This window comes from Oncorhynchus nerka, linkage group LG4, assembly GCF_034236695.1.
Source record: "Oncorhynchus nerka isolate Pitt River linkage group LG4, Oner_Uvic_2.0, whole genome shotgun sequence".
Lineage (NCBI taxonomy): Eukaryota > Metazoa > Chordata > Actinopteri > Salmoniformes > Salmonidae > Oncorhynchus > Oncorhynchus nerka.
The window spans coordinates 14172267-14197048 of NC_088399.1; the positions used below are offsets into that span (position 1 = coordinate 14172267).

The following is a 24782-nucleotide window of genomic DNA, read 5'->3' on the forward strand; positions in this document are numbered from 1 at the left end:
AAACCATGTAGACCATGGAAACCATGTAGACCATGGAAACCATGTTTAGACCATGGAAACCATGTAGACCATGGAAACCATGTGTAGACAATGGGAACATGTAGATAATGGAAACCATGTGTAGACCATGGAAACCATGTGTAGACCATGGAAACCATGTGATAATGGAAACCATGGAAACCATGTAGACCATGGATACCATGTAATCCATGGAAACCATGTGTAGACCATGGAAACCATGTGTAGACAATGGAAACCATGTGTAGATAATGGAAACCATGTGTAGACCATGGAAACCATGTGTAGACCATGGAAACCATGTGTAGACCATGGAAACCATGTGGATAATGGAAACCATGTAGACCATGGATACCATGTAATCCATGGAAACCATGTGTAGACCATGGAAACCATGTGTAGACAATGGAAACCATGTGTAGACCATGGAAACAATGGGTAGACAATGGAAACCATGTGTAATCCATGGAAACCATGTAGACCATGGAATCATGTAGACCAGGGGTGTCAAAGTCAAATGGACGGAGGGCCAAATAAAAAAATCAGCTACAAGACGAGGGCCGGACTGTTCGAATGTTCATTGAAAATTTTTAAATGACGGGATATGGTGAACCTAATTGAACCTACTGAAAACCTAACAAATATATTACAATATGATCAGATAAATAAAGCAATATTTTCTTATGGCTCATGTCAGAATCTTTCATTTTCAACAGACACAAAAGACAAATTTCCATTATATAAATATCCCCATAACATGAACATTAAATGAAAGAAACCGTTGTATTCAAGGCACCATCAAGACTATATTTTCTATTTTAGCAAAAGTGGGCTAAATTTACTTCAAAGAAAAACAATAATAGCAATTTTCTATCATCCACTCAACTGAAATATTTTTAAAATATAATTGGATTGAAATACAAAAAAAAAAGTGCAAAAATCTATTAATCAAAACAACACTTTGTTTAAGGAGAAGTAATGCAGTGAAAACAAATATTAAATTTTAACTTTTAAACTTGAACTGAGTAAAAACTCTAAATATGTGATTGCACAGTAATGTTCACTTGTTTGAGGTTGAGGGTGATACTTGGTGGTGTCCCATCTTTTCCACAAAATCAATGTTCGGGGTAAGGCTGAAGAAATCCTCAGAATTGATTGGAGGTGTTCAGCAGTAAGCCTGACACTTCAGTGTGATGTTTGTTCAGGTTCATCAAAGAAAACAGTTGTTCACACAGGTATGTGCTGCCAAACATAGACAACGTTTGAGCAGCCTGGATGCGCAGCTGGGGCATTGTGCCGGGAGGAAACGGGCGAACTCGCAGCACCCACTGCCGCATATTTTGCCTCAGTGCATCATTGCATTGGAGGTCAATCAACTCCATTTGGAGGTTTGGTGGTGAGCTTTCCACGCCAACAGCAAATGGGTTAATTAGCAGTTCCAACCTGCTTTTTTGTGCTTCAAAGTCAGCAAATCGGGTGCATCAGCGGCAAGCATACCTATTTTATCAGCCAACTGTGTGCCATGGAACGCACTGGTAGAGAGCTTCTTTTTCATGGTCTGGCAGCTGGGAAAGTGGCTCAAATTTTCTTTATCCGCATTTCAGCTCTCCCACAGAGTCAGTTTGGTTTAAAATGCCTTCACTGTACTGTACATATCAGAGATGACACGATCCCGACCATGAGCTGCAAGTTTATTGCATTCAGATGACTGGAAAATGTCACACAGAAAAGCCATTTCACACAGAAACATTTAGTCTCGGAGTTGTGTTGTGTCTTTCCTTTGCTGTCCAAGAACAGACAAATCTCCTCACGTGCTCGAAACATCTTTGAAGCACCTTTCCCTGGCTTAGCCATCGCACCTCTGTGTGATAAGGCAAATCACCATGCTCCGTTTCTAACTCCGTCAGAAATGCCTTGAACTGGCATGATTCAAACCTTTGGCTCTGATAAAGTTAACTGTGCGCGTGATGATGCTCATTACATGCTCCATTTTCAAGGCTTTAACAACGCTTCCTGGTGTATGATACAATGATAAGCTGTCAGCTCACCTGTCGCGTTTCCTCTTGCATCTTTTTTCCCGTATCTTCGCCACCAGTCCGCTCCTGTGTCCACACATCGCAGGTGCTCCGTCGGTTGTCAAACCCACGCAGACCAAGGCAGCTCCATCTCATTTACACATCTTGACACCTCTTCATACAAATCATGCCCCGTAGTTGTGCCATGCATAGGACGTAACCAAAAACCTCTGTCACGCTTTAGGTTGGAGTCCACCATGGATGAAAATTGACAACTGGGCAATGTCAGAAATGTCGGTGCTCTCATCCACAGCCAAGGAATATGCATAAAATCTTTTCCTTTTTCACAAGCTGCTCTTTTAGATTGATGGACAACTGGTCTACTCATCTCGGCAATGGTGTTTCTGCATCAGACTCACATTTAAAAGAGTTGCCTTTTCTGGGCAAACTTCGTCACAAACTTTAATCATGCAGTTTTTGATGAAATCCCCCTCCGTAAATGGCCGGGCTGATTTAGCGATCTCTTCATGCCAAAATAAAACTGGCCTTGACCATGTGTAGCAGCCTGGCCATGTGATTTGGCTTTTTTTTGAACCAGAGCCTGTCGAGATTTGAGGCCATGGAAACCATCCATGCCTTTTAGCCTTTGTTCCATGTCCATATTCTTGTTTTGTCCGCGTGTTTCGTTTCCATAATGTCGTCTCAGATTATACTCTTTTCAGTACCATGTGTACACTTTCTCCACACAGAAGACACACAGGTTTTCCAGCTACCTTCGTGAAACATATACCATGTTTGAAACCCCCGGTTCTCAGTATCCACCTTCCGTTTTGCCATTTTTGATGGGTATCTGAAAGTTAATTTTACTGTGATGGAACGACCATGTGGAATAAATGGAAGAAATGAAGCAGCCTGGATGCCATGTAATCCACCTTTGCATTGTGGGAAATGTAGTATTGGTGGTGTAAAAGATGTGTAGGCTGCCGAAACCATGGGCCAGACCATGGAAATCAAGATGGGTCCCAGGGCAATGGAAACCTTCTGCGGTCCATGTGGCCCATGGCCTTGACTCATGGAATGTGATGTAGACCATGGAAAACATATAGACCATGGAAACCATGGAAACCATGGAAACGTGATTGATACCTTAGCATCTATTCCATCCCAGCCGTTACTATGAGCGTTTCCTTATATATCTCCGCCCACCAGCCCCCTCTGGTGTGGGAGGGTAACGTTTACCACGTCTCACATTAATTGACCCCATATAGCCCCTTATTCTCAACAGTACAGTATACACTTGATTAACTTACAGTATATACGACACAGGGTGCATTGCATTGTTTGGTATATCCTGTAGCATAGCACAAACAGGACACTTCATCTAAAATGAACAGTTAGTTAACTTAGTTCCCAAGTCTCACTAGAACATTGTTGTTGGTCACAGGTAAATAACAGGTGTAGACTAACAGTGAAATGCTTACTGATGGGTCCTTTTCCAACAACGCAGAGTTAAAGGTATTATGCACTTATACAGTATATTGTACTAATACCAGGGTGCTTTCTTGGGTTTACCCTGTAGCATACCATCAACAGGACACTTCATGTAAAGTTAAGTTAGTTCCCATGTGACTTCCACACAATCCTCTCAGCTGCCCCTAGTGTTGTACAGTAGTTGCTGTTGCTTTGTGACTTCATATCTTTGACACACGCCATCTGTCGGGCAAATGAATGAGCGTGTCCTATCGGCATGCTTTGAATCCTGTTTAATGTGACAGCTCCATGCATTATGAGTGGTCGGGGCGATGCTAACACTGCTAAGGCTGCTAGCACTAGAGAATGCTAACTTTGCTAAGATTGCCCCTTAGCTTCCCTGAGTGAGATAGATAGGGTTGAGAGGGTATAGTGTAGTACCCAGTCCCCTAGGGAGATAGAGGGATATCAACAACTGGAAATGAAGGAGACCAGTGCTCAGTCTGCTCACTTAGCCAATGGTGATGGAATGTGGGAATGATATTATGGATATGACTTGGGAATGGAAGGAAATTTGGGGATTTTGTTCGGCAAGCTGGTGTCCTCTGTGTTGTAAAAGGAATTTTCAGTATATTACAGTGTTACCTGGGTTTTGGGGCTGTGTGTGTGTGCATGTGAATGTGTGTTTATGTGTGTGTGTGCGTGTGTGTATGTGTGCTTATGTGTGTGTGCGTGCGTGTGTGTGTTTGTGTGTGTTTGTGTGTGTGTGTGTGTGTGTGTGTGTGTGTGTGTGTGTGTGTGTGTGTGTGTGTGTGTGTGTGTGTGTGTGTGTGTGTGTGAGAGAGAGAGAGAGAAAATAATTAAAATAAGTATAAAAATATATAGTATGCAGTGGTCCCTTTAGAATCATCTGGAAAGTAAGACAGAAGTAGTGCTGTTAGTGGGATTCATGTGTCACATTCCATATGAATTCAACTGTCAAAAACAATTCAGTTGTTCTCAGCTGGTTTCCATGTGTGTCCTTTCTGACCTTGATACTATCCATTCTCCTCTCCCTGATATTGTGCTATTGCAACATGCTTTCAGCATACCTGCCGGCCACCTATGTCATAAACAAAGCTTGATTTTTTTAACCAATATCTATAATCAGTGATAGGTACCAGATACCTATGATATTGAATTTTAAACAGTGTGTTTACAAATCGCCTGCTTTTCATAGCAATTAGGCCCAATTGCTGAACACTGTTGCTCCTGTAATGACTCTGTTCTTCCTGGAAAGTTGAAGCGTATTTAAGAATATGAGAACAATGTGCACAGTGTGTCTTACTGTGTAGTGTTTTTTCTCTCTCTATATTTTTTGTATTTTCCCCCTTTTTTCTCTCCAATTTCGATCTTGTCTCATCGCTGCAACTCCTCAACGGGCTCGCGAGAGGCAAAGGTGGAGTCATGCGTCCTTGAAGCATGACCCGCCTAACCGGGATCTTTAACACCCCCCGAGCTTAACCTGGAAGCCAGCCGTACCAATGTGTCTGAGGAAACACCATTCAACTGGCGACAGCCTGCAGGCACCCGGCTAGAGTGCGATGAGCCAAGTAAAGCTCCCCAGGCCAAGCGCTCCCCTAACCCGGACGATGCTGGGACAATTGTGCTCCATCCTATGGGACTCCCGGCCACAGCCGGTTGTGGCACAGCCCGGGGCTATGCAGGAAAATTCTCAGCAACAAAATAGTGATCAAATTACGATCATACATCTGTATGGGCTTGAATACACCAAAATAGCGTTTGCCTGCAGAGAGTAGTTGCAAACCAGTTTTACATGTAGAATGGCGCGAAAATGTCATACTGAAGGATCAGTAGATGAACGAGAGATCCACATTCGGTGCAATGTGTCACAGTATTAGTCACATTTTGTCCCCACTTGCAGTGTGTTGCAGTATGTACAGAGACACTATCCTTAAACCTGGCCTTGAGCAGTAGTCAAGAAGTTCCCTCACAGGAAAAAGAAAGTTATTTGAAATGAATTGAATTGATCCATCGCCCTTCTCCCCAGGTGCCAGGAAGAGTGTCCGGTGGGTACTTTTGGCGTGTCCTGTCGCCAGACGTGTCGCTGTGAGAACGGAGCCAAGTGCTACCACATCAGTGGCGCGTGTCTGTGTGAACCGGGCTACACGGGGGAGATGTGCGAGGTGCGCCTCTGTCCCGAGGGACACTATGGCCTCAAGTGTGACAAGAGGTGTCCCTGCCACGCCGAGAACACACGCAGGTAATACCCACTCATTGGCACATATAATACGATATACGTTGCAGTACATACAACACAATACAGTATATTACATTATCCCGGAGCTCATTCTAGAATGAACATTATAAACTGGGTGGTTCGAACATTTCTTTTTACTGCTCTAATTACCTTGGTAACCAGTTTATAATAGCAATATGGCACCTCAGGGTTTTGTGGTATATGGGCAATATACGAAGGCTAAGGGCTGTATCCACGCACTCCGCGTTGTGTCCCTCGAAATAATAGCCCTTAGCCATATTGGTCATATACCACACCCCCCTGGGCCTTATTGCTGAATTCTAGAAGCATGCTCTAATCTATAATGGAGATCATCCTATAAGGATAATGTCATTATCCCTGAGATCATTCTAGAATGGACATTCTATAATCATGCTCTAATCTATAATGGAGATCATCCTATAAGGATAATGTCATTATCCCTGAGATCGTTCTAGAATGGACATTCTATAATCATGCTCTAATCTATAATGGAGATCATCCTATAAGGATAATGTCATTATCCCTGAGATCATTCTAGAATGGACATTCTATAATCATGCTCTAATCTATAATGGAGATCATCCTATAAGGATAATGTCATTATCCCTGAGATCGTTCTAGAATGGACATTCTATAATCATGCTCTAATCTATAATGGTGATCATCCTATAAGGATAATGTGATTATCCCTGAGATCGTTCTAGAATGGACATTCTATAATCATGCTCTAATCTATAATGGAGATCATCCTATAAGGATAATGTCATTATCCCTGAGATCGTTCTAGAATGGACATTCTATAATCATGCTCTAATCTATAATGGAGATCATCCTATAAGGCTAATGTCATTATCCCTGAGATCATTCTAGAATGGACATTCTATAATCATGCTCTAATCCATAATGGAGATCATCCTATAAGGATAATGTCATTATCCCTGAGATCATTCTAGAATGGACATTCTATAATCATGCTCTAATCTATAATGGAGATCATCCTATAAGGAGAATGTCATTATCCCTGAGATCATTCTAGAATGGACATTCTGTAATCATGCTCTAATATATAATGGTGATCATCCTATGAGGATAATGTAATTATCCTTGCACTAATTACACTACTCACAACCATTATCATGCTCCACCAATTGAGCCACACGAATTAAGAATCTATCATTGAATTGTTTTATTCAGCCCTACACCTCTCACAGTACATTGATTGTACTACAGTAACATTAATGATTCAAAGTTTAACAAGACTGTTGGAAGTCATTCAAAGTGTGTCTGGGTTTGTGTGTGTGTGTGTGTGTGTGTGTGTGTGTGTGTGTGTGTGTGTGTGTGCGGGTAGCTGGGTGGGTCGGAGGGGAGTCAGACAGTTCTTCATTGTGCCACTGCCTGTGTATTAGACAAACTGGCACAGCTGGCAGGCTCCATGTGTTGTGAGGGGGACAGCTGCTCTGCTCTGTCTCAATGGGGCTGCTGTGTCAGGTAGGAGCAGCTGCTACTCAAACAGGTACCACGGCAACAACGGTATTGTGCCACATGTGCATGCAGCAAACCCGCCCCGGCTGTTACATTGTTTAATCCCCCCTCCTGTGAGGGTATTTGGAGAAAGTTCTGGAGATGTTCTGTTTAATTAGTGTTGTGTTAAGTACTAAAATAAATGTTTGAACCAATGACTGTATGGTTTGAACTTGATCTCTGAAGAATTTATTCATTTGGAGAGAAAAAAAAAATATTGACACAATTACCTACAGTATATGCAAAGCTGGAAAGTTTTAGAGACTGTGTCATTACTGTTCAGTACCAGTAGAAATGCTTAAACCAATTACTTTATGGGTTGAACCATAGAGGTACAAAGAGGACTTACTTTGTATCTGTGCTATAGTGGCTTCTGTGACAGCATGGGCAGTGCCATTGAGGGCTAGCTCCATATTAAAGTAGTACATTTTCTTCTTCTTTTATGTTTGAAAAAGTGGTGATTTCACCAATATTAGCCAAGTCTTGTGTGTCATTAATTTATTGTGGCCACCCACTTGATGGCACCAATAAAGCTTAAAGCCATTATCAAACCATTGGTAACCCAATTTGAAGAAGAAGACAATGCTCTGATCATTGGCTGATCCCTCCCAACCCATAGGAATACCCATCCAGTAGACTACTTTAAAATCGTGGAAGCCCTCAATGGCAATATCCATGTTAAAATGGGTTTTATTCATCCAGAGCCCTCTTTCTAGCTCTATGGTTTTAAATCTGTATCCGAAAAGCTGATTCATTCATGAGAACTTTATTGACACACTTACATATATGACATACAGAGCTTTTCCATATGTTTTTTTATTTGAACATGGGGGTAAAGTGAGAGGTATAGATGTAATGAACATATTCCTATGCCTTGGTTTCCTTATATTACACATTTAAGGCACTTTGCACTTCATGTTCTCTCTTTAGTTTGTTTAGTTGTTTCAACCCAGTATACAGTGTATATTTGATTTGATATACAGAGGTTTCATGTTAAAAGTCAAACGGTCATTGACTGTTTTCTGTTATTACAATGATACAGTATTGTTACATTTTCCCGTGCTCTATAGGGTACTTCTATTTTCCTTAGATCTTTACAGTCAAAGTAGTGCTTGCCAAGGATCAACATTGGAACACATATAATCTTATAATTTTATTTTATTTATTTTACCAGGCAAGTCAGTTAAGAACAAATTCTTATTTTCAATGACGGCCTAGGAACAGTGGGTTAACTGCCTGTTCGGGGGCAGAAATACAGATTTGTACCTTATCAGCTAAGGGGATAAACTATAGGCAAGCCGCCTGGCTGTGACTCAAGAGATCATTCATTTCACATGAGATTTGATCAACCATGCAGAACAGTCAGATAGGTGTCAGCCAAGCACCTCATTAAAGTAATGAAATGAAATGGTAGAGAATTGTAGGGCAATTGTAAGGCAAGATAATACATTACCTTACCAAGCGTAAACACAACCCAAATAAATAAGACACTAAAGTAATTTGGCAAAACAAACATAAAAAAATGTCTTATACATTATTAATATGCTAGTCGTTTATTAGCTAGATTCACATTTGAGTGTTGGCGTACTTGGTGTCCAGACAAGATGTCACAACAGAGTTATCCGATGATATCAATGACAGTCCATTGTCCTCTTTTGTCTCCCTGTTTTGTGCCCAGCTGCCACCCGATGTCTGGCGAGTGCTCGTGCCAGCCTGGCTGGTCGGGGACCTACTGTAATGAGACGTGTACACCAGGCTTCTTCGGCGAGTCGTGCCAGCAAGTGTGCCAATGCCAGAATGGTGCCGACTGCCACAGCGTGACCGGGGAGTGCATCTGCGCTCCTGGCTTCAAGGTAAAGCCGCTATGAGGGGTCTAGGAAGGCTCTGTGAAAGGTTATGAAGGCTAATGAGTGGTAATATACTCCATGTCCAGTCTAATAATGCTACAGTAGCCTAAATCATTCATAACATTATTGATTATACATTGTGTTCTGAAGAAGTAACAGTTGACTTTATTAAGGTGGTGTATACTTGGAATTGTAAGAAGGTCCAAGGATTGGACTGACTTAGTCTTGAGCATTCTAACAGACTGTCTAACAGACAGTATTCCCTCGTAATTCCATTGTGATGTTACCTGGGTCATGTTCAATAAGGAGAAAATGTTATGAAATGTTTTCTACGGTATGCCTCCCTGAACACGACCCACTTACCACGTATGATGAATAACACAAAATCAACTAAACTATAGTACAGGAATGCTAACAGTATTTCCATTGCAGGGGTCCGACTGTTCCACAGCCTGCCCATCAGGGACCCACGGGATCAACTGCTCTGCCACGTGTGGCTGTAAGAATGGGGCACAGTGCTCTTCAGTGGATGGAGCCTGCTCCTGTAAAGCAGGTAGGCTGCTTACACCAGGGAATTCTGTGTGTGTAAGGCTAGCCCATTCAAGAAGCACATACAGTAGAAATACAGTAGAAATAAAATAGAATACAGTAGAAATATAATAGAATACAGTAGAAATACAATAGAATACAGTAGAAATACAGAAGAAATACAGAAATACAGCAGAATATAGTAGAAATACAGTAGAATAAAGTAAAAAAGCAGTAGAAATGCAGTAGAAATGCAGTAGAATACAGTAGAATATAGTAAAAATACAGTAGAACTGCAGTAGAAATACAGTAGAAATCTTAACTTACATATGAAAGCAAAACTTAATTTGTAATTTGTGGATCTGCTGGATCATTCTACTAATGCAGTGGCATTTGGGTACGACTCTTTGGGGACCAAATAATATTCTCAATTAAAGATTTACAAACATAACTGTAGACACTAGTTAATTTGAGAGAAGTTGACTACTCCTCTGTTAAACTATGTTGATGTTCAAAATGTCTTCTCCCCTTTCCAGGTTGGCACGGAGTGCACTGCTCCATCAACTGCCCCAGTGGCACATGGGGGCTGGGGTGTAACCTCACCTGTATGTGTGGTAACGGGGGCGCCTGCAACGCCCTCAACGGACAGTGCACCTGTGCCCCCGGCTGGAGGGGTGAGAGGTGTGACCTCCACTGCCAGGTGAGTGATGTTGTCCCCCCCACCCGCCCCTGTCGCACAGTGATGACATCATTATAGGTTATAACACTCTTATTGTCTTCCTATAATATTATGATGAATGTGTACAACGTAATAGGCATATATATTATTATCTCAACTTAATTTCAGTTGAGAAAAAGGTGGTGAAAGCTTTGATAAGATCAAACCACAGAACACTCTAGATACATTGCGTACAATGCTGGCTTTGATAGGGATCTGTGAACTACAATATGCACAGTTAGATATACATCACACCAGTGCTTAATTTGAGCTTGATCCTGCCGGAACAGAATCTGGCACCTCTCCGTTTTGGAATGTTTTGTTCTAGTACCTATTTGGATCCTGTACCTCTCGTGGCATTTAAAATCATTTACTTTTTTCTACGTAAAAATTATAATTAAAGCGATGTAAGTTCATTTGAGTGTCCTCTTCGTTAATTCTCCTGCCCCCACAAAAAAAACGTTATGGGAAAAAGTAGATTTTCAGCCCGGGCCTAATATTCTAAGAGTTCGGGTTGGGCCGTACCGGGTTTATGGTTTTTCGCAACATTGTACCCAGTTTGAGACCAACGCTTGGCCGTGGCTGTGTGAGAAGTGCACCAGTATCTCACATAACTAGAATTAGATTAACTTTCTATGATCTCTCTCTCTTCTGATAGACATGAGCCTGCAACTCTCATCTCTCCAACGTTGCACTTCATCCTTTATTTACTTATAGAAGCATAGCAGCACGAAGGGTTCTGAAGGAACTGCAGCACCCCTGATAAATTGAAATACATTTGCCAAAGTTATAGAAATACTGCTATCTGTTAGCCAGAATAGCCAACTACACCATGAGAATAACTATGATGTAGCCACAGATCAAAAGCTTATGTTTTTAAATAGCCTAACTGTGGACTGCCAACAGTCGGGAACTCGCAGCAAATCTGCCAACAGTCGGGAACTCGCAGCAAATCTGCCAACAGTCGGGAACTCGCAGCAAATCTGTCGGTGAAAAAACACAATGCAGACAAAACAGCCCTTTCTCAATATTTCAAATATAATCGAGGGAAAACACAGGTTGGAAAGCAAATGGCTCCTGCTGAAAAGCGAAGATTATGCTGATTGATCAACTTCCAAATGTTGTTTTACTAAAGAAAGAGAGAGAGAGAGAGACAGAGAGAGGGGCTTTTGCCACAAAGCATCACCAGCAAGTGAGCTGTGCATCATTGGGTCAGTCAGTGAAACTGGAAGGCATTTTTAACTCCCTCCTCATATTGTAGCCTACAATATGTGTCTCCACACACCTAGAGATAGGTTATTGATGGATTCAAGACAAGGTCATTTTCACTGATCTCAGATTCTCAGTTTGTCAGTGTCAAAGTAGCCTGTCATTTCCATCATTTCTGCTGTATTAAAAAAGATTCTGCTAAAGTCTCCAGTCATGTAAAATGACATAGAATTGAATGAAATGTGTTTAGAAAAGGCCACATTTTTCCCAGACCCTAGTCTACTTAAAATGTTCCCAAAGTGTGCAACTTTTTCAAGTGCCTCTACTGTGCTGCTCTATGTCACTACACAAATACCATGAATAAATATTATAAAGGTGAATTTTTTCCCCAGTACCTCAGAACTCCCCAGGTCACTCCCCTCTTGCGCTAACTTTTTGTTTCCGACAACTCCCGATTTACAAATGAACAACTGCATCACACTGACTCTGACCTCCATAGAACTTGAGCAGCATTCTTACAGCCAATTTGCATTGGAAACTCGCAAATGTGAAACTTGTGAAAGTGTGTTTCGTGGCCAATTGCTCCCTTGAAGAAACTGCAGCTCTAGCACTTGCGGTGGAGTCTTGAGCAGTCACATGCTATGCTAAGCGCTAGTCCTTTGATCCACAGCTTTCCGTAATGATTTAGCAAATCCACCCTCTTCCAAGAGCTACTTGCCATTCAGGAAGTCAGGAGTTGGTGGATTAAGACTCTTTTCCCAATAGCTTGGCGTCGAGAAGCTCCAAATCTAGAGGATTTGTTCTTATATCTGCATACAAAGCCATATACCAGTTTAATGGTAGTTTCAAACAAGGTGGTGATGATGGAGGAGGTCAAATTAAGATTGAAATCAGATACAGTGAAATGTGGAATGAATCAAACATAACAAATATTTCACTCAGATGTTTAATGTTAGTGTCCCTTAATAGAACGCATCACAAGTACTCAGTACTCAGTGTGAAATACCATACAGTATAATTCATATCGGCAGTTTTGCCTTCCGAGGTCCATAGTTTCAGGAGTTTTCCAGGACACTGGTTTAATCCTGTGAGGATGAAAACAGTCTTTATTGAACACACATGAAATAAGCTTACCAAATCATAGGAGTAGTCCTGGGTGAGCTAGTTTTTGCTTAAACGGATTTCAACACCATTTCTTTTCTGCATCATTTCCAATCCCCTATATTTTTTCGTAAATATATATATATTATATATACAGTACAAGTCAAAAGTTTGGACAGACCCTACTCATTTTTCTTTATTTTTACTATTTTCTACATTGTAGAATAATAGTGAAGACATCAAAACTATGAAATAACACATATGGAATCATGTAGTAACCAAAAAAAGTGTTAAAAGAAATCCAAATATATTTTAGATTTTAGATTCTTCAAAGTATCCACCCTTTGCCTTGATGACAGCTCTGCACACTCTTGGCATTCTCTCAACCAGCTTCATGAGGTAGTCACCTGGAATGCATTTAAATGAACAGATGCGCCTTGAACAGCTCAAATAAGCAAAGAGAAATGATAGTCCATCATTACTTTAAGACATGAAGGTCAGTAAACCTGGAACATTTCAAGAACTTTGAAAGTTTCTTCAAGTGCAGTCGCAAAAGAACATCAAGCGCAATAAAGAAAAACACCTGAATGAGTGTGTCCAAACTTTTGACTTGAACTGTATATAACATTCTATTGGTTGGGCCTCCCGAGTAGCACAGTGGTCTACGGCTCTGTCGCAGCCAGCCATGACAGTGGCACACAATTGGCCCAGCATTGTCCGGGTTAGGGGAGGGTTTGGCTGGCAGGGATGTTTCTGTCCCATTGCGCGCCAGCGACTCCGGCTGGCTTCCGGGTTAAGTGGTTGTTGTGTCCAGAAGCAGTGCGGCTTGGCTGGGTTGTGTTTCGGAGTACGCACGGTTCTCGACCTTCGCCTCTCCCGAGTCCGTACGGGAGTTACAACGATGGGACAGGACTGTAACTACAGATTGGATACCATGAAAAAGGGGTCAAATAATACATAACATTGGTTGCAAGAATTATTGTATTATACATTTAATTGAAAAACTCAAACTTTTGAATCCAGCGTTGTTTTGTGTATCAGTTCATAAACCATGTGCCATGGAATTATCGAAAATCTCTTCCCAACAATTTTACAATCTAAGTTTTTTGGTCCTTAATTGAAACTGGCATACTTTTTTATTTATCACAATTTTCTTTAGCCAATTTTGGTCTTTAATGCAGACAAGTTCCTTACTTTCTCCCCTTTCCACTTGCCTCTTCCATTATTGCGGTAATGCTCAGAATAGTTGGTATTTTTGAGGAGAGCAGACATTTCAATATCTTTTTATTTCCTCCATGTGTGACATAACCTGTCCTATTTATGATATCATTTACAAAGATAATACCTTTTTTAAACATTTGTCCAAAAATATATATTTTTAATCAATTAGTATATTTGAGTTTAACCATAATATTTGTTCGGTCTTTTCTGGTGGATTAAACTGAAATTGCAACCAAATTCTCTGGTTTAAAATTAGTGATATTTTAGAGATCATTTCATTTTCAAATAACTGAAAGTTTAAGGTTGTAATCTGAATAAAGGGGGAAAGGTCATTCTTGAACAAGGGGTGAAACATTCTTACTAATCTGCTAGAGAACCAGTTTGAATTTAAGTATAACTTTTGTATGACTGAAGCCTTTAGTGTGAGGTCTAATGCTTTAATATTGAATCATTTCTGCCCCAGAATTCATATTCATTATATAAATAGGCCTGTTTAATTTTGTCTGGCTTGCCATTTCAAATAAAATGTAATATTCTTTGCTCGTATAATTTAAAAAACAAGTCTCTGGGTGTAGGAAAGGCCTTATGCAAATAGAGAAACTGGGATATGACTAAAGAGTTCATCAGAGTAATTTTGCCACAAATAGACAGGTATTTTCCTTTTCATGGTAGCAAGATCATATCTATTTTTGCCAACTTTCTATTAACTTTCTATCATCTCAAAAGAATGAAATGATCTCACTACAATTACATACCAAGTATGCCCACTTCAACGTGAAGAACAACACGGTAATGTAGAAGTTGTATTTTGTTGTATTTTTTGTAAATAATATAGTGCACTTATCAGAATTTGGTCGTAATCCAGAGAGGTTAGAAAAAGTATCTAGATCCTCTATGAGGCTGTTGAGGGATCCACATTGTAGATTTAAAAGAAAATATGAATCATCAGCGTACAATGACACCTTTGTTTTTAAGCCCTGGATTTCTAGGCCCTTGATATTATTGTTGGATCTTATTTTAATAGCTAATGTTTTAGTCGCTAACGTAATAGCCATAATAAATAGATATGCCGATAGTGTTGATTGAAATGAATGAAAAGACATCAGGCTGCAAAACAAAAACTTGCGTAGACAAAGCACCTGAAGGACCAGACTGAGACTGGGACTAGGACTGGGAAAGGCTGCCTAATGTACATGCACAACGTTTACCAAATATACTGTGTGTTGACTATGCAGAATCTGTCAAAACATCAGTCGATGGCCTCCCGAATGGTTCAGTGGTCTAAGGCTGTGCCACTAGAGGTCCTGGTTCGAGTCCAGGCTCGGTCGCAGCCGGCCGCAACCGGGAGACCCATGGGGAGGCGCACAATTGGCCCAACATCGTCCGGATTAGGGGAGGGTTTGGCCGGTAGGGATGTTCTTGTACCATCGCGCTCTAGCAACTCCTGTGGCGGGCTGGGCGCAGTGCACGCTGACACGATCGCCAGGTGTGCGGTGTTTCCTCCGACACATTGGTGCGGCTGGCTTCCGGGTTAAGCTGGAATTGTGTCAAGAAGCAGTGCGGAGGACGCACGGCTCTCAACCTTCGCCTCTCCCTAGCCTGTTCGGGAGTTGCAGCGATGGGACAAGACTGTAACTACCAATTGAATACCATGAAATTGGGGAGAAAAAGGGGTAAAAAAAAGTTACAATTAAAAAATAAACATCAGTCTAAACGGCATCTTTTGGGTTTTCTCCAGGATGGCACCTATGGCATGGACTGTAGGGAGCGCTGTGACTGTAGCCATGCCGACGGGTGCCACCCCTCCACGGGGTACTGTCGCTGCCTGGCTGGATGGACAGGTGAGTCTGGAGCCTTAACCTGTAGAACCCTCTAGCTTAAAAGATTATCTATCCGTCCATTCATCCTATCCACCCATCCATCCACCCACCCATCCATCCAATCCAAATCCAAAATTACTTGGAATATTTATTGACTTTGCCTCAAATTTAAACCACTGTTAAAAGTAGATGTACGACTATACCACCTGCCTCTGGATGATTTGACCTGTAAGCATGGCCCAAAAACTGTGTCACCAGTAAGTCTCCTCTCTTTCCCTCTCTTCTCCCGTGTTTTGCTTAGGTCCATACCTACACAGCATACTGATGTCAGACCTTTAAAAACTGCCGCATTTCTTCCAAGCTACTTAGCCGGACATTTATCGCCAGCATTCCGCCATCGCCTAGCAACGCGCACACAGCCCCTCAATGAGCCCTTTGTCCCCAGCCTGGGCACCGCACTCCATCACACTGTTGCCTATCACCCCCTGAGCATCAAAACATCCCAGAGAGAGAGGGAGAGAAAGTGAGGGGTGGGATGGAGGAAAAGGGGAGAGCATCAAAACAACCCAGAGAGAAAGAGATAGAGAGAGAAAAGGGAGAAAGAGAGGCGGGGAGGGAGGGAGAGAGAAAGTAAGGGGGAGAAAGTTAGAGAGAGAAAGAGGGAGAAAACAGAGGGAGATGAGAAAAGAGGGGTAAGGGAAACATAGAGGGGGAGAAAGCCTTTGACACAGAGAGGGAAGGGTAAGAGGAAAAGAGTGAAGAGAGAGAGAGATGTGAGGGAGACGAAGAGAGAGGTGGCAAAAAGACGGAGAGAGGAAGAGAGAGGTGGCAGAGGGAGTGAGAAAAAACAGAGTGAGTCAGGGAAGAGGAAGGAGGGGGAGAACTCCCAAGGTTCTCAGATACGGTTCAATTTCCAACAGAAGAAAACAAGTTTTTTGTCACAGCTTGTCCTGCCAACTCCAAGTTAATATCTCTCTCATATTACATGCGTTTACACTTAAAAGTTTGAGAACTGTCTCTTTTTTCATAAACACGCTCAACATGCTTTGCCCATGCCTTTGTTGAAGTGATTCAGGGGGGAAGACAATGTAATTGGGAAACTCTATAGTGTCCAATCTCCCCATTGAAGCATTCTCTTTATCCACCAAGGGGCACAGTGCCCAGACAGTCTTGTGTGCTGCTCTTGTAGGGCCCATATTGTCATAGTCTGAAACCAATCCCCTTGGACAATAACAAAGGGCCGTATCGTTTGTCTCACCTTTCTATTTCATGTTCTCAGGAGGAAAAAGTTAACTTAGTGTCATTCCTGCTAAGTCCTAGAGATAAAAATCTTGGTGTGTTTTTTTTCTGCTTTAAAATGGCTTGCTCGATAGAGACAGAAAATGTGAGAAGCATTGTAATGCAGGTTAAAACGACTTGCGGACAAATTGCTGGCAAATTGAATCATATTACTCATTTGGCACAGGGCTGCTTCTGTGTCACCATCCAAAATAGAAAGTAATGTAGACCATCAAAAGAGTTTGAAGTTTGATAGGGTACAAAGATGTCATGTTTTCTTGACAGGCTTAATGTTAATAAACCATTAGAGCAATTCACTTGTAGATGTTGTTCGCGAAATTGAGAACGACTGAGGTCTACTACATGTATGTGACCAAAACATTACACTTGAATTTCTATTTGCAAGTAGAGTGCACAGTGTGTGGGAGTCCCTTCAACCTTTCTACTTCAGTTTTTGCTAAGCCTATGATTTAACGTTACTTCAGGTGTGCTACCTCTGTTTACTAAAGAACAACGAGACGTTACCAAGACTGGGCCTTATTATAGCCTACAACTAATGCCCAGATGATTTCCTTGTCAGGGCACTTGGTTGGGAAAGACTGAGGGCCCTAGTCCAATCAAATAGCCACATTTGGTAAATGTAATACATCACAAATGGAAAGATGCTGCATTGGAGACCCTAGTAGTGTTGTGTTTGTGTGTGGAGCTTTGCCAGTAAGATGGTATTGACAGAAACCATCCCCGTATGATGCATTTTATATACAGGGATGATTTCTGTATTTTGAAAGTTATACGTCTTGAAAACTTGATTGCTGAGAAGCAAAACAATTTGGGACTATGCCAACAATGGACTAATGAAACAAATGCCAAAAGATAGTTATTGGGTGGAGTTTTCCTTTAAGAGGCTGCCGTCTGGTATTAAACCCTGCAGCAATCTGGAAATCAATCCCTGTAATTAGCAGATTTACAATACCAAGCCTTCTTCAGCTGGGTCGTATTCATTAGGCGCTTAATGGAAGAAAAGGGACTGAAATTGTTTTTGTTTTCTATTGCAAAATGTTTCGCTACGGTGTGATTGTGTGAATGAATAGACCCTTGGGCTATAGTGTAGAGTTAGTTAACCCTCACCCTTGTATGCTCTGTGTTGTCCAACTGATAGTGATGCTACCTATAGTGATGCTACCTATAGTGATGCTACCTATAGTGATGCTACCTATAGTGATGCTACCTATAGTGATGCTACCTATAGTGATGGTACCTATAGTGATGCTGCCTATAGTGATGCTACCTATAGTGATGCTACCTATAGTGATGCTACCTATATTGATGCTACCTATAGTGATGCTACCTATAGTGATGCTGCCTATAGTGATGCTACCTATAGTGATGCTACCTATAGTGATGGTACCTATAGTGATGGTACCTATAGTGATGCTACCATTGTCAACTCAAATCACATTTTATTTGTCAAATGCGTTGTTAACAACAGATGTAGAGTAACTTACGACCCTTTTTATTTTTTTATTATTGAATATCCAAAACATACTTACAATGCAGAAAAAAACATTTTTCATTTCATGAAGAAAAAAATCAGACAAGGAATAAATACAAAGTTAGTAACGATAACTTGGCTATATACACGGGGTACCAGTACCGAGTCGATGTTCAGTTACAAGGTCATTGATATAGATATGCACATATAGGTAGGGGTAAATTTGCTATGCAACTGGATAGAAATAAACAGTAAGATAAGAGACCAGTGACTCATCAACAATGGGGCAAGTCCCACTTGCAGTTAAAGACTGGGTTAATGCTAGAAACATGAGCTTTGCTTATGTGGTGGGTCACAGGCACAAAAAAGGTTGTGGAAGACCTTAAGTACCCATTTCCCTCCCCATACAGCTGACCATCCCATCCCAACACCCCCTCTCCAGCTCACACCCACCAGGAAGATAGTGAGGCCCCTCCTAGCTGTCACACCCGTCCCTACTACCAGCCACCCGTACTTAGACCAGGAGTTGAACAGCCTCCTTCCGTATGTTTTTTGATGGCCTTACAATTTCTTAACAACACCTAAGTCAGACTCAAATTCTTATAGTAAATGAAGGCTTTATATATAACCTCTGATTCAGAGTTGAGATAAACACAGGCAACTTGGACTTTCCCACAAATACAGCAAATCATTCTTTTGTATTATTTATAATTTCGTAATATCCAATTGGTAGTTACAATCTTGTCTCGTCACTGCAACTCCCATATTGACTCGGGAGAGGTAAAGGTCAAGAGCCATGTGTCCTCTGAAACATGACCCTACCAAGCCGCACTGCTTCTTAACCCGGAAGCCAGCCGCACCAATGTGTCAGAGGAAACACTGTTCCCCGGAAACACTGGTGACCGAAGTCAGTGTGCATGCGCCCGGGCCGCCACAAGGAGTCGCTAGAGCGTGGCGGGACAAGACCTCCTGGCCGGCCAAACCCTCCCCTAACCTTTGACAACACTGGGCCAATTGTGCACCGCCTCATGGGTCTCCCCGCCACCTCATGGATCTCCTCATGGGTCTCCCTGCTGCGACATAGCCTGGAATCAAACCCGGGTCTGTAGTGACGCCTCTAGCACTGCGATGCATTGCCTTGACGTCAATGGGAGACAGACCTGTGTGGACTTGTTTGCGTGAGCCCTACGTTGTTTGTGTTCCCAGGTATCCACTGTGATGGTGTGTTCCGAGGTATCCACTGTGAAAGTGTGTTCCCAGGTATCCACTGTGAAAGTGTGTTCCCAGGTATCCACTGTGAAAGTGTGTTCCCAGGTATCCACTGTGACAGTGTGTGTGTTTCCAGGTATCCACTGTGACAGTGTGTGTGCCGAGGGCCGCTGGGGGCCAAACTGTTCCCTCCCTTGCAACTGTAAGAACGGGGCCTCCTGTTCTCCTGACGAGGGCACCTGTGAGTGTGCGCCTGGGTTTCGGGGAACCACCTGCCAGCGCAGTGAGTATTTCATATCTGACCAATTATTGTGTTAATGGCTCATATTGTATCTGATTGTGTTGGATTTATATAGAACGTTTCACAACTTATCAAAGGACAAGTTTGACCCTGACCCCACTCTCAGAAGGTGTCTAAGGGGGAGTTGGTATATGCAAAAAACTATTCACACATGGCTATATTACACACTTGTACAAGTCTGAAATAGGACAAATATAAGCCAAATGTATTATTATAAACATGTAGTACCAGTCAGAAGTTTGGAGACATCTACTCATTCCAGGATTTTTCTTTATTTATACTATTTTCTACATTGTAGAATAATAGTGAAGACACCAAAACTATGAAATAACAGATATGGAATCATGTAGTAACCAAAAAAGTTTTAAACAAATCCAAATATATTTTAGATTCTTCAAAGTAGCTACCCTTTGCCTTGATGACAACTTTGCAACCAGCTTCATGAGGTAGTCACCTGAAATGCATTCCAATTAACAGGTGTGTCTTGTTAAAAGTTCATTTGTGGAGTACAGGGTGGTATACAGAAGATTTGGTAAAAGACCAAATCCGCATTATGACAAGAACAGCTCAAATAAGCAAAGGAAACGACAGTCCATCATTACTTTAAGACATGAAGGTCAGTCAATCTGGAAAATTTCAAGAACTTTGAAAGTTTCAAGTACAGTTGCAAAAAAAACGCCAGAGGAAAGGAAGACCCTGAGTTACCTCTGCTGCAGAAGATAAGTTCATTAGAGTTACCTGTCTCTCATGAGGACCGCCACAGGAAAGGAAGACCCAGAGTTACCTCTGCTGCAGAGGATAAGTTCATTAGAGTTAACTGTCTCTCATGAGGACCGCCACAGGAAAGGAAGACCCAGAGTTACCTCTGCTGCAGAAGATAAGTTCATTAGAGTTAACTGTCTCTCATGAGGACCGCCACAGGAAAGGAAGACCCAGAGTTACCTCTGCTGCAGAAGATAAGTTCATTAGAGTTAACTGTCTCTCATGAGGACCGCCACAGGAAAGGAAGACCCAGAGTTACCTCTGCTGCAGAAGATAAGTTCATTAGAGTTAACTGTCTCTCATGAGGACCGCCACAGGAAAGGAAGACCCAGAGTTACCTCTGCTGCAGAAGATAAGTTCATTAGAGTTAACTGTCTCTCATGAGGACCGCCACAGGAAAGGAAGACCCAGAGTTACCTCTGCTGCAGAGGATAAGTTCATTAGAGTTAACTGTCTCTCATGAGGACCGCCACAGGAAAGGAAGACCCAGAGTTACCTCTGCTGCAGAGGATAAGTTCATTAGAGTTAACTGTCTCTCATGAGGACCGCCATAGGAAAGGAAGACCTAGAGTTACCTCTGCTGCAGAAGATAAGTTCATTAGAGTTAACTGCAACTCAGATTGCAGGCAAATAAATGCATCACAGAGTTCAAGTAACATACACTGCGTGACTGCGTGAATCAGGCCTTCATGGTCGAATTGCTGCAAAGAAACCACTACTAAAGGACACAATTAAGAAGAAGAGACTTGCTTGGGCCAAGAAACACGAAACCGGTGGAAATCTGTCCGTTGGTCTGATGAGTCCAAATTTGAGATGTTTGGTTCCAACTGCCATGTCTATGTGAGACGCAGAGGAAGTAAACGTCTGATCTCTGCATGTTTGGTTCCCATCGCGAAGTATGAAGTATGTAAAGTTGGTGTGATTATTGGTTGGTATTATTCTACAATGTAGAAAATAGTAAAAAAAAATAAGAAAATCCCTTCAATGAGTAGGTGTGTCCAAACTTTTGACTGGTACTGTATATACACTGAGTGTACAAAACATTAGGAAAACATTGCTCTTTCCATTACATAAACTGACCAGTTGAATCAAGGTGAAAGCTATGATCCCTTATTGATGTCACTTGTTAAATCCACTTCAATCAGTGTAGGTGAAGGGGAGAAGACAGGTTAAAGAAGGATTTTTAAGGCTTGAGACAATTGAGACATGGATTGTGTGTGTGTGCCATTCAGAGGGTGAATGGGCAAGACAAAAGATATAAGTGCCTTTGAACAGGGTATGGTAATAGGTGCCATGCACACCAGTTTGAGTGTGTCAAGAACTGCAGCGCTGCTTGGTTATTCATGCACAACAGTTTCCCATGTGTATTAAGAATGGTCCACCACCCAAAGGACATTCAGCCAACTTGACACAACTGTGGGAAGCATTGGAGTCAGCATGGGCCAGCATCCCTGTAGAATGCTTTCCACACCTTGTAGAGTCCATGCCCCGGCAAATTGAGGCTGTTCTGAGGGCAAAAGGAGGTGCAACTCAATATTAAGAAGGTGTTCCTAATGTTTTGTACACTCAGTGTAAATATAGCACTTATAAATATGTTCCCAAAATGTCCAGGTTTTCCAGAAATGCCGGTTGGTGGATTCCTGGAGTTCCTGCTTATTTTTACCATATTATGGTAATCTTCCAACCGGGATTTCTGGAAAACCTGGGAATCTTGTGAAGTTACTGGAATTTTGCAACCCGATAGAGGGGTAACTCACCCTGTCCACCTGGCACCCAGCTTGGTGATATGCAGCAACCATTTTGTACTAGAAATGTCCTAAATCCTTCCATTGACATCAATGCGTGATTCATACTACAGTTACATTAAGAATGTGAATATCTCAAGTCAGTATGTGTCTCACTCTTAAGTCTGACTCCTTATTTTCACCTGTCCTTCCAGTCTGTTCACCAGGCTACTATGGCCACCGCTGCAGCCAGGCCTGTCCCCAGTGTGTCCACAGCATTGGACCTTGCCACCATGTCTCTGGCCAGTGTGACTGCCTCCCAGGGTTCAAGGGAGCCCTCTGTAACGAAGGTGAGTGTTACCCGGTATGACACTCAAACATAACCTTGTATGACACCTTTTTCAGTACATGCTATACTGTGACCGAGTGCTTTATCCAAGTAATTTCCATAAATTATTTTTTTTATTAATTATTTCCTTCATAAGGCTACTTACCTGATAGACTGGGATAATTCATGTGTATTATAGTGATATGAAAACATTGCCACAAGAGTTATTCATGAATGTTATATGGCGTAACTCTCCGCTATGAAAAATACCATTGACTCTTCTTTGTCCAGTAAGGGTTGTTGGCTCACTTGTTGTTTTAAAGGTTGTGTCTCACTCTCTCTTGCCCTCCTCCCCCAGTGTGCCCCAGTGGTAGGTTTGGGAAGAACTGTGCGTGGGGGTGCACCTGTACCAACAACGGAACCTGTAACCCCATCGACGGCTCGTGCCAGTGTTACCCCGGCTGGATTGGAAGCGACTGTTCACAACGTGAGAACTCTCAAATGACTTTTCACACTATTGTGCCATTCTGAACCAACCTATGCTGGTTCACGTTTCCTCATAATGTCCTTTAAGCTGTTGAAGAAACTATACAGGATGTGTAACCATCCACCTCAGCTCGTTACAGCTTGGCTCGGCTTGGCTTGGCTCGGCTTGGCTCGGCTCGGCTTGGCTCGGCTTGGCTCGGCTCGGCTCGGCTTGGCTCGGCTCGGCTTGGCTCGGCTTGGCTCGGCTTGGCTTGGCTTGGCCCTGTCTATCTGCATCCCCAGAGTGGTAGAGTTCATCTTATTTAGTTAGGTCAATTCAGCAAATTAGTTGAAATTCAATTTTGGAGAGATGGAGAGATATCCTATTGTTTTCTTAGATTTAATATGGAACTGACATTAACTTGTTTCTTTTGTGGATTAGGTTTGTTTCTTAGCACTGGTAGAATATGTCAGAATATGTTGAACATATTGTATATCCTATCCTTAGAATCTGGATAACATTCCATGCTAAAGAACATATCATAATCCAGTATTTCCCTGCTTTATTCTACCAAGTCATGTCAGAAGTCCTGAAAGTCATAATCTTCTATAACAGAAAATGATTACATTTAGCAAAACAACTCCAATTACAAAACCATTAGATTAATTACACCAAAAACACTTTTAACACTTCCATTTTGTGCACATTTACCGTCTCTGCTAATCTACTTGGCAAGCCCCTCGTCAGCTTCACGAGTCTTCTTAGCTCCATTAATGCCCATTAAGACAGACCACAGGTGCTACTTACTGCGACCCTTGACTCTGAACGTGTTTTGAGCGAGACACTCTCCACATTAGATTTACCGGTCTCTGACACTATTATCTAAGGTGCTGACATTTGCTAGCCCCTCGGCCTGGCTCACGTTACTGCCAAGTGAGGAGACCTCTGTGACCCCTTTTGAACTCTCATGACCCCTATTGATCTCTGCATGACCCCCTAACTCATCACAATCTTAAAGGACCCTGGGATACCCTGCATGGGCTGCCTCATCATCACAGATGTGTGGCGACATGCTTCACATTCTGAGTGTCGAGTAGTATTGACGCCGACCTCTCGTGTAGCCCGATAACTTTCGCCCAGCATAATGTTACATCATGGGCTTTCCAGGACGAATTCCTGGGAAGACATTCTGAGGGAGAACATTTTCTGTTTGTAATAGGGCACTATTGGGTGTAGTAGTGTGGCTAACAGTCTGGGGATTGATGTACTATGGCTCCCTCTGGTGTTGGTTCATGATACATGGATTTTCAGCCCATATAAATACTTCTGTGGTTCATTCCTAGTCCTTACCCTATGAGCACAAGTTCAGGAGATGTCTTTTTGGTTCAGGAGATGTCTTTTTAATGCCTAGGGTCCGCTGGTTTTCTATTCGTCCTGGTTCTTCGTTGCTCAGTGGCTCAAATATTGTCATTG

General features: G+C 42.1%; 1 protein-coding gene across 1 annotated transcript in view; it reads left to right on the forward strand.

The window, feature by feature from the left end:
- The window catches only part of megf10 (multiple EGF-like-domains 10), a 108850-nt gene that overhangs the window by 78583 nt on the left and 5485 nt on the right, over positions 1–24782 (forward strand). Inside the window, exons 9-16 of the mRNA XM_029647142.2 lie at positions 5554–5766; positions 8984–9158; positions 9585–9705; positions 10217–10380; positions 15668–15770; positions 19865–20011; positions 22731–22865; positions 23202–23330. Coding sequence (XP_029503002.1) covers positions 5554–5766; positions 8984–9158; positions 9585–9705; positions 10217–10380; positions 15668–15770; positions 19865–20011; positions 22731–22865; positions 23202–23330 — 1187 coding nt within the window. The remainder of the gene's footprint in view (positions 1–5553; positions 5767–8983; positions 9159–9584; positions 9706–10216; positions 10381–15667; positions 15771–19864; positions 20012–22730; positions 22866–23201; positions 23331–24782) is intronic.